Raw genomic sequence first — 10,725 nt, forward strand, 5'->3', positions numbered from 1 at the left:
GTGAAACCCCGTCTCTACTAAAAATACAAAAATTAGCTGGGCATGGTGGCGCGTGCCTGTAATTCCAGCTACTCAGGAGGCTGAGGCAGGAGAATTGCCTGAACCCAGGAGGTGGAGGTTGCGGTGAGCCGAGATCACGCCATTGCACTCCAGCCTGGGTAACAAGAGCGAAACTCCGTCTCAAAAAAAATAAAACCACCCCCCCCCAAAAGTTGCCTTCCCAATTGGAGAAGGAGGGCTCCGTCAGGGTCCTGCCTGCCTGCCACAGGCCCTGGGAACCCTGATACACCCCTCCCCGGCCCCTCAGAGGGAGATCCCTCAGATGACCTGGACCAGGTTCCCCACTGTGGGCACAAGACTCCCGCCCTCACATGGGAGCTCGCAAGGCCAGCTTTCAATGAGGCCCTCTACCTTCCATAGACCCCGTGGACTCCCTGTCACCTGGGTCCTGCAGGGGTCAAGGAGGGAGGCCCCTGGGCAGGGGACTTCTTTGAACAGAGCCAGGCTCCCCTCAGCCAGGTTGCCTACGCGCTGGGAGTGACTTGGTCCAGAGAGGTGTCAGCCACGGGACGGCACGGGGGCCTGTGTGTGAGGGTTCGTGCCTGTCCTGGAAACTCAGCCCCTTGCAGGGCCCACGATGGGTACTTCAAGGGAGCAGGACAGGATTATTATTATTATTATTTTTTGAGATGGAGTCTGGCTCTGTCACCCAGGCTGGAGTGCAATGGCGCAATCTCAGTTCACTGCAGCCTCCGCCTCCTGGGTTCAAGCGATTCTTCTGCCTCAGCCTCCTGAGTAGCTGGGACTACAGGTGTGCACCACCAAGGCTGGCTAATTTTTGTATTTTTAGTAGAGATGGTATTTCACCATGTTTAGCAGGCTGGGCTTGAACTCCTGACCTCAGGTGATCCACCCACCTTGCCCTCCCAAAGTGCTTGGATTGCAGGCATGAGCCACCATGCGCAGCCTGACAGGATCTTAACAGAGCACGGTGGACACCAACAGGTAAAAAAAAAAAAAAAACAGGACGCAGTTTAATATTTAAGCCGCAGCGAGGTCACAGAGGTGTCTTGGGGCTGAGTCCAGGAGCCTGGGGAAGCCCAACTGGAAGTGGGGCCTCCACCTTCCTACGTACAGAACCCCTCAGAGGGAAACAGTCACACAGTGTCGGGCTGGGATGCCGCAGGCCTGGCCGTTCTGTGGCCGCATCCATGTCCGCGTCCCTGGGGCCTGGCTGGGCAAGCGGGGGCTGGGGCTGGGAGCTCCTCCTGGGAGCAGTTCAGCAGCGAGTTCTGAATGTCTTCCAGGACCTCACGGAACAGCTCCTCCCGAGACTTCATGCCGTCCAGGTAGACTGCCATCAGAAAGGCCACGGTCAGGGCCGCCAGGAGGACAGGGACCAGAATACAAGGGGAAGAGTGGACGGTGGGGTCGGGAGGAAGGCGACGTGCAGAGCTGGGCTGCTGGAGTCAGTTTCCTGGACCACTGGCAAGAGGGACTGGGGACAAGACCCGGGGAGGAACATCGGGGTTTCCCTAAGGTCCTGTGTGGAGAACTGAAGGGTGTTTAGGATGGTGGCAGGCGTGGTGGCTCATGCCTGTAATCCCAGCACATTGGGAGACCGAGGTGGGGAGATCACCTGAGGCCAGGATTTCGAGACCAGCTTGGCCAATGTGGTGAAACCCCGCCTATACTAAAAATTGGGGGCTGGGCGTGGTGGCTCACGCCTGTAATCCCAGCACTTTGGGAGGCTGAGGCGGGCGGATCACCTGAGGTCAGGAGTTCGAGGCCAGCTTGGCCAATGTGGTGAAACCCCGCCTATACTAAAAATTGGGGGCTGGGTGTGGTGGCTCACACCTGTAATCCCAGCACTTTGGGAGGCTGAGGTGGGTGCCTCTACTAAAAATACAAAAATTGGGGGCTGGGTGCATTGGCTCACGCCTGTAATCCCAGCACTTTGGGAGGCTGAGGCGGGCGGACCACCTGAGGTCAGGAGTTCGAGACCAGCCTGGCCAACATGGGCAAACCTCTTCTCTACTAAAAATACAAAATTAGCCGGGTGTGGTGGCACGCGCCTGTGATCGCAGCTACTTGGGAGGCTGAGGCAGGAGAATGGCTTGAACCCAGGAGGTGGAAGTTGCAGTGAGCCGAGATTGCGTCATTGTACTCCAGCCTGGGCAACAGAGCCAAACTCCATCTTGGAAAAGATGGAGAGATGCTGGGCTCAGGGTCCCCACCAGGGCGAGGTCTGGTCACGCTGAGGGGCTTACCCACTTCCACACCGTTGGCTTCCATCTCCTGCCTGTACTTCCAGTACATGGGCCACACATGGCCGTCAAAGAGGCCGGGGGGATCGGGGACTGTGTAGTTGCGGGTACTGTAGCGGGAGAAGGCAAGGACAGCTTAGAGCACTGAAGGGCGTTGCCAACACTATACCCCGGTGGGGGCCTGAAAGCTGTCACAGCCATGGACAGCCGATGAGCAAGGGGACCCTTGGTCCGAAGCCCCGGGCTGGAAGCTCCGACTCCTGGCATGTTCACCCCGTGGAGATGCCTGGGGCAGGGGTGGGGTGGGCCGTGCTATCCAGGCCTCAGGTTCTGGGCACCTGGCACAGAGCTCCAGCCAGCTAAGTGCCTGCTGCCTGCGGCGTTGGGTGGCCTGTGTCCAGTGGCGTTTTCTTTTCCTTTTTTTTTTTTTTTTTTGAGATGGAGTCTTGCTCCGTTGTCCAGGCTAGAGTGCAGTGGCCCGATGTCAGCTCACAGCAACCTCTGCCTCCCGGGTTCAAGCCATTCTCTTGCTTAAATATCCCAGATAGCTGGGATTATGGGAGCCTGCCACCATGCCTAATTTTTATATTTTTAGTAGAGATGGGGTTTCACCATGTTGGTCAGGCTGGTCTTGAACTCCTTCCTTTAGGTGATCCACCCACCTAAGCATCCCCAAGTGCTGGGATTACAGGTGGGAGCCACCGTGCCTGGCTGCCTTTTTTTTTTTTTTTAAGACAAAGTCTCACTCTGTCAACTTGGAGGCTGAAGTGCAGTGTGCGATCTCGGCTCACTGCAACCTCCGCCTGTCAGGTTCAAGCGATTCTCCTGCCTCAGCCTCCCCAGTAGCTGGGATTACAGGTGCCTGTCACCACACCCAGCTAATTTTTGTATTTTTAGTAGAGACAGGGTTTCACCATGTTGGCCAGGCTGGTCTTGAACTCCTGACCTCAGGAGATCCGCCTGCCTGAGCCTCCCAAAGTGCTGGGATGACAGGCAGGAGCCACCGCGCCCAGCCCCCAGTGGTATTTTCTAGGTTACTGCTGGTCCCACCTGGGAATTCAGGCCAGGGCCCTCGGGAGCCCATCGCACCCCGGACACCAAGCACACCTTCTCCTCCACTTGCATTCTTCATACGGGATGGTCAGGAAGTAGCGGCGGCTGTGTAAGTCTACCAGGGGCCTGGGCGGGGCAGGGGAGACACGGTCAGCACCCGGGAGCTTTCCTTCAGCTGCGGTCAAAATACCCAGCCCCCCGGCCTTGGCTTTCAGAGGGTGGCAAGGGCAGGGGGTGGTCTGGGCCAGTGAGTTTAGGGGTCAGGGAGGGAAGTCACATGGGCCAGCATCCCTGCAGCAGCCCCCCAGAAAATTGAATCATGCTTCTTCTCCAACGTGGACGGGCACAGAGAGACAGAATGTCTTGTTCACGGTCACACAGTGAGGCCCAAGGGCCCAGCCTAGGTTACTGGTCTGTCTGAGAAGGCTGAAGTTCTAGAAGAAAGACTCAGTTTCCCCAAGAAGTATGGCTGTTTGCCCAGACGTTTTTTTTTCTTTTTTCTTTTTTTTTTTTTGAGATGGAGTCCCACCCTGTCACCCAGGCTGGAGTGCAGTGGTGAGATCTCGGCTCACTGCAACCTCCCCTCACTTGGTCCAAGCAATTCTCCTGGCTCAGCCTTCTAAGTAGCTGGGATTACAGGTGCATGCCACCACGTCTGGCTAATTTTTTTCTATTTTTAGTAGAGATGGGGTTTCACCTTGTTGGCCAGGCTGGTCTCGAACTCCTGACCTCAGATGATCCACCCGTGTCAGCCTCCCAAAGTGCTGGGATTACAGGCGTGAGCCACCTCGCCCGGGGCTTCTTTTTGTTTTTAGATAGATAGGGTGTGACTCTATTGTCCAGGCTGGAGTGCAGTTGTGCAGTTATAGCTCACTGCAGCATCAGACTCGCGGGGCTCAAACCATCCTCCCACCTTAGCTTCCCAAGTAGCAGGGACTGCAGGCGCACACTACCATGCCCAGGTAATTTTTTTTTTTTTTGAGACAGTCTCACTCTGTCGCCCAGGTTGGAGTGCAGTGGCATAATCTCAGCTCAGTGCAACCTCTGCCTTCCAGGTGCAAGTGATTCTCCTGCCTCAGCCTCCCGAGTAGGTGGGACTACAGGTGTGCACCACCACATCTGGCTCATTTTTGTATTTTTAGAAGAGATGGGGTTTCACCATGTTGCCCAGGTTGGTCTTAAACTCCTGACTTCAGGTAATCCACCTGCTTCAGCGTCCTAAAGTGCTGAACCACTGCACCCATCTCCCAGACTTGGGTTGATTCTGGCTCTGCCCCCGACTCCTGCCTTCCCATGACGGCTCCACCCCCAGGTCTCCTGTATGTTAAAACAAAGACGTAGGCCGGGCGCAATGGCTCATGCCTGTAATCCGGCTCATGCCTATAATCCCAGCACTTTTGGAGGCTGAGGTGGGTGTATTACCTGAGGTCAGGAGTTCACGACCAGCCTGATCAACATGGAGAAACCCAGTCTCTACTAAAAACACAAAATTAGCTGGGCGTGGTGGCGGGTGTCTGTAATCCCAGCTATTTGGGAGGCTGAGATAGGAGAATCGCTTGCACCCGGGAGGCGGGGTTTGCCGTGAGCAGATATCTGGCCATTACAATCCAGCCTGGGCAATAGAGCCAGACTCCATCTCAAAAAAAAAAAAAAATCACACCATTGCCCTTTACCCTGGGCAACAAGAGCAAAACTCCATCTCAAAAAAATAAAAAAAAAAAGTTGTGGCTAGACCGGCCAAGGGTGGGCCATGTCTGGGGCCTGTAATCCCATCCCCTCCCGGAAGATGCTCACTTGTAGCTGTAGAGCAGGAAGCCTTCCAGGAGGAGGATGTGGGTGTCTGAGGCCTCTGGCTGGACGCCAACCCCGTGGGCGCGGGCGAACTTCTGTGGGCTGCTCAGCCAGGCCTGCACGGTGTCCAGCATGGCTGCCATGTCAAGGGATTCCAGCACTGGGCACAGAGAGAGCAGGCATTGCAGGAGGGTGGACCCCGGGGACAGAGGAGCTCGGGGGTCACACGGGTACTGCCATTCTCCTTACCGTCCCACTGTTTGAAGCCGTCTTCCCCAACTGCTATTTGGTCCTGGGGCTGAAACAGAGGAGCCTGAACCTAGGGCTCAGCGCCCAGTCCTACCCCACCCCCGCCCTGGGTGATGGAGTCTTAGGGAGTCCTTGGTGGAGCTGCTGCTAACAGGGTCCGAGGTCCCTGAGGCGTGGGGGATTGGGGCTGGCCCTCAGATTCTCCCCCGATCATCTATCATCTAATTAGCCCTCACCCCCAACCATGCAGCGAGCCAGGCTCAGAGTCCATTTTGCAGATGGCAAAGGTCAGGGGGAGAGGAATAAAGGGCGTTCGCCTAGAAAGCCACAGCCGCTGCCCTGTTGAGGAATGGTGGTTTTCCCGTCTGTCTAATCTAGTTTCCTATTGTAGGGGTGTTCAGTAAAAACGGGCTGGATACAAAATAGGTGCTCAGGAAATGAGAACGCGACACCCATCCCTTGCTCCTGGCCCAGTTTATCCCAGAGACCCCTCAGAGGGGTCAGGCAGGGAGCGGAGCTGGTGCTCAGCCTACACGGGCACTGGGCAGTGGAGGGCGGGGCTTGCCGGGCCTGGCTGCCCACCCTGTGTCCCCTCCTGGCTCCACCTCCCCGGGCGAGGGCGGCCACCTTGTAGAAGTCGTCCTGGTGGATCACGCAGCAGTTGGCCAGGGCTCTCAGCAGGCTGTCGGTCAGCGTGGTCTTGCCGCCGTTGGTCACGCTGCAGAGAGAGCGTGTGTCTGAGGCTGCCCGGCCCCACCCCAGAGAAGGTCAGGGTGCTCAGAAGGGGGCCTGAAGTGCAGCCTGGACTCCCTGGGGCCTGTCCAGGTCTCAGGGTCTTCCTGCAAATGAGCTCCCAGAATTTTTTCTTTTCTTTTTGGAGAGGGAGTTTTGCTCTTGTTGCCCAGGCTAGGGTGTAATGGTGTGATCTCGGCTCAACACAGCCTCTGCCTCCCGGTTTCAAGCGATTCTCCTGCCTCAGCCTCTCGAGTAGCTGGGATTATGAGCACGTACCACCATGCTTGGCTAATTTTGTAGTTTTAGTAGAGATGGGGTTTCTCCATTTTGGTCAGGGTGGTCTCGAACTCCCTACCTCAGGTGATCCATCTGCCTGGCCTCACAAAGTACCAGGAATACAGGTGTGAGCCACCGTGCCTGGCCTTTTCTTTTTTTTTTGAAACAGAGTCTTGCTCTGTCGTCCAGGCTGGAGTGCAGTGGCACGATCTTGGCTCACTGCAACCTCTGCCTCCCAGGGTCAAGCAATTCTCTTGCCTCAGCCGCCTGAGCTGCTGGGGTTACAGGTGCACACCACCATGCTTGGCTAATTTTTGTATTTTTAGTAGAGACGAGGTTTCACCATTTTGGCCAGGCTGGTCTTGAACTCCTGACCTCGTGATCCGCCTGCCTCAGCCTCCCAAAGTGCTGGTGTGAGCCACCGTGCCTGGCCCATCTATCTTTACAGATGAAGAAACTTGAGACCCAAGCCTGAGTTAGTCCCAGCAGGCCTTTAAAAAAATACATTAAAAAAAGCTCCGGCCATGCACGGGGGCTCATGCCTGTAATCTCAGCACTTTGGGAGGCTGAGGCTGGAAGAGTGCTTGAGCTCAGGAGTTCAGGACAAGCCTGGGCAACACCGTAAGACCCCATGTCTACAAAAAATTGAAAACTAGCCAGGCGTGGTGATGCATGCCTGTAGTCCTAGCTACTCTGGAGGCTGAAATGGGAGGATGGCCTGAGCCTGGGAGTTTGAGGCTGCAGTGAGCTGTGATCACCGAACCGCAGTCCAGCCTGGGTGAGAGTGAAATCCTGTCTTTAAATACAAAAATACATAATATAAACAATTTTAGCCGAGCACGGTGGCTCTCTGGGCCTGTAATCCCAGCACTTAGGGAGGCGGGCAGATCACCTGAGGTCAGGAGTTTGAGACCCAACATGGGGAAACCCCGTCTCTAGTAAAAATAAAAAGATTAGCTGGGCATGGTGGTGGGCACTTGTAATCTCAGCTCCTTAGGAGGCTGAGGCAGGAGAATCACCTGAACCAGGGAGGCGGAGGTTGCGGTGAGCTGAGATCGCACCATTGCACTCCAGCCTGGGTAACAAGAGCGAAACTCCGTCTCAAAAAAACAAAACAAAACAAACAACCCCCACATCTTTTAAAAAGCACCAAAATGTTAAGTCAAGTGCAAATGGAGAAACAAAAACATTTACTATAGACAAATTAGTTCATTCTAAACCCTGTAAGCAGCAGTGAGCTTAGGGAAGGATATACACTTGCTGGTAAACAAGAGAAAAAAGGAAAATGAAGGGGAAAAAAAAAAAGCACACAGTGACCAGGTTTGTCCTGGGCTGGCCGGGGAAAACCAGGCGGATGGTGACCCTGTGGCAGAGAGCACCGAGGCTGTCCCATCCTGTGGCTTACAAAGGACAGGCTGACTCTCAGGGTCTTTCTGCAATCCAACATCGTATTCCCCCAGTGATCGCTCTGGTGGGAATTTGGAGCATAAAGCTGACCAGCAGCAGCCCTTAAAAAGGACTGAACTCCGGACACAAGGTCAGGAGTTCAAGACCAGTCTGGTCAATATGGTGAAACCCCCGTCTCTACTAAAAAATACAAAAATTAGCTGGATGTGATGGTGGGCACCTGTAATCCCAGCTATTTGGGAGGCTGAGGCAGGAGAATCTCTTGAATTAGGAAGTCAGAGGTTGCAGTGAGCTGAGATTGCACCATTGCACTCCAGCCTGGGTGACAGAGCAAGACTTTGTCTCAAAAAAAAAAAAAAGAAAAATGGGGGGGAGAGGGAACTGATGGAAAAAGAGGACCCCCATATCATATCCGGAAGAAGCAGATTAGAAAATGTCTGATACTGGTCAGGCATAGTGGCCCCTGCCTTGTAGTCCCAGCACTTTGGGAGGCCGGTACCTCCGACCTCAAGTGATCCATCCGCCTCAGCCTCCCAAAGTGCTAGGATTCCAGGCCTGAGCCACTGCACCCGGCCTATTGATTTTTGTTTTTTTATGCTGAGTATAACTGAAGGGTGGTGGGAATCATTTCCATTTAAAAAACGAAAGATTGGGCTAAGCATCCAGCCCTCTCCCCACTGGGGGCACAGAGGCCCCCAGGACAAAAAACTCCTCCCTACACTCAGACCTTGGGCGTCAGGAGTTTGAGACCAGCCTGGCTGACATGGTGAAACCCTGTCTCTACTAAAAATGCAAAAGTTAGCCAGGCATGGTGGCGCGTGCCTGTAGTCCCAACTACTCGGGAGGCTGAGGCAGGAGAATTGCTTGAACCCGGGAGGCAGAGTTTGCCGTGAGCCGAGATGGCGCCACTGCACTCCAGCCTGGGTACAGAGTGAGACTCCTCTCCAACAACAAGCACCACCCCCCTCAAAAAACAAAAATAGGAAATTCAAGAGGGAGGCAGGCCAGCATTAGACCAAGCTCCCGTCCCTTCTGAGGCCGGGGTGTCAGCCCCACAAAGCCAGCCCTGCTTGTTACAGAGAGTTGAAATCTCCTCTAGCCTGAGGTCGTTTGAGAGAGGCTTCAAAGGCACAGTCACGTGGAATGACATTTTGGGGACTCCACCCCACCTGCCCACGTGTCAGTCCCCAATTTAGCCACGACAGCCGGGAGGCGGGAGGAGGGTTTGCCGGAGCTTTAATTCCCTATCCCTACGGATATTTATTTATTTTTTCTCTGAGATGCAGTCCTGCTCTGTCGCCCAGGCTGGAGTGCCGGATCTCGGCTCACTGCAGCCTCCACCTCCCCAATGCAAGCAGTTTTCCCACCTCGGCCTCCCCAGCAGCTGGGATTACAGGCATGCACCACCGAACTAGACTAATTTTTGTATTTTTAGTAGAGACGGGGTTTCACCCTTTTGGCCAGGCTGGTCTCAAACTCCTGACCTAAAGTGATCCACCCGCTTTGGCCTCCCAAAGTGCTGGGATCCCAGGCCTGAGCCACGGCCAAGGCCTATTGATTTTGGTTTTTTCTGCTGAGTATAACTGAAGGGTGGCGGGAATCATTTCCATTTAAAAAAGGAAAGATTGGGCTAAGCATCCACCCCCTCCCCAGTGGGGGAACAGAGGCCCCCAGGGCAAAAAATCCTCCCTACACTCAGACCTCAGGCGGCGGGCTGGCGACCTCAGGCGCCAGGCATCCCTCCATTAATTCCTGGGCCACCCCGCACCGGCGCTTACCCTCCGATGCCCACGATGAGCTTCATGCTGGTGCAGAGGGGCGACTGGGACGACTTCCAAGGCAGCCCGGGCTGGGCGCGACCAGGCAGTGCGCTCCGGAGCGCGTCCCAGCTTCATTGAGAAAACCTGGCACCTTTATAGGTCTCGGCAGCCTGGAGGCCGCCACGGGGGAGGCGGCCCGTGGCGGGGAGCGGGGCGGGGGGGAGGTCGTGGGGAGGAGGCTCTGGCACCTGTTCCCAACGAATGGAAAGAGCTCCAGGCTGCCTTTTGCCTAAATTAGTCAGGAGCTGGCCGGGCAGGGGGCTGCCTCTTCCCTCCCGTCTCCCCCCACTTCCCCCCACCTCCCTCTTCCTCCCTCCTCCTCTTCCACTCCCTCCTCTCCTCCCCTTCCTCCCTCCTCCCTCCTCTCCAGCCCCACCCCCTGCCCTCTTCCTGGCCAGAGCTCAGGTCAGCAACCCCACACTTTCTCCTCCCTAAAAATATCCCACTCCCTGTGTCCTCTGGCCTGACCCTGACATTAAGACTGGTTCTCCGCGATGTCAAGGAAGAGAACTCAGCCACCCCGCTCTCACAGCAGCCCTAGAGGCCGGGCCCTCCGGGAGCTTCCTTTGCCGAGGAGGTGAAGGCCAAGGTGGGCTTAAGATCCTTAGCAGTGAATCACAAGATAGCTTGCCCTGGTGACTGACCGGAGCCCGCCACAAGATCTCAGCGTGACAACAGGGGCCATTCATGGTGTGGCTGAAGTCACTTGACTGGGTGGGGGGGCCAAGGGGAGGAATGACATGCTGTTACTCCTCCCTTGTACTGGTAAGTGGAAAAAGTATTCTTTTATTACGTTTTTATTGTATTTTATTTTAATATGAGACAGAGTTTTACCCTTTCACTCAGGCTGGACTGCAGTGGCACCATCTCGGCTCACTGCAACCTCCACCTCCTGGGTTCAAACGATTCCCCTGCCTCAACCTCCGGAAGTAGCTGGGATCACAGGAGGGCTCCACCACACCCAGCTCCTATTTTTGTGTTTTTAGTAGAGACCGGGTTTCACCATGTTGGCCAGGCTGGTCTCAAACTCCTGACCTCAGGTGATCTGTCCACCTCGACCTCCCAAAGTCCAGAGTGCTGGGGTCACAGCACTTTGTAAACCACCAAGCCTGGCCTACATTATTTAT

At 55.4% G+C, this 10,725-nt stretch overlaps 1 protein-coding gene across 2 annotated transcripts; it reads right to left on the reverse strand.

Moving 5' to 3' along the window:
* Window positions 1-1,015: 1,015 nt before the first annotated feature.
* NMRK2 (nicotinamide riboside kinase 2) lies at window positions 1,016-9,851 on the reverse strand. 2 transcript variants are annotated; one of them, XM_017507393.2, is made up of 7 exons: window positions 9,557-9,846; window positions 5,988-6,078; window positions 5,361-5,409; window positions 5,115-5,271; window positions 3,375-3,446; window positions 2,271-2,377; window positions 1,016-1,354 (listed from the first exon to the last, which is right to left on the reverse strand). In XM_017507393.2, the coding sequence occupies exons 1-7, from the start codon at window positions 9,580-9,582 to the stop codon at window positions 1,158-1,160; spliced, it is 699 nt and encodes a 232-aa protein (XP_017362882.1). In that variant the 5' UTR covers window positions 9,583-9,846; the 3' UTR covers window positions 1,016-1,157. The 2 variants fall into 2 exon arrangements, with proteins under 2 accessions (XP_017362882.1, XP_017362883.1); XM_017507394.2 differs by lacking the exon at window positions 3,375-3,446 and having other exon boundaries at window positions 9,557-9,851.
* Window positions 9,852-10,725: the final 874 nt, after the last annotated feature.

Source organism: Cebus imitator, unplaced genomic scaffold, assembly GCF_001604975.1.
Source record: "Cebus imitator isolate Cc_AM_T3 unplaced genomic scaffold, Cebus_imitator-1.0 Scaffold375, whole genome shotgun sequence".
NCBI classification, from domain to species: Eukaryota; Metazoa; Chordata; class Mammalia; order Primates; family Cebidae; genus Cebus; species Cebus imitator.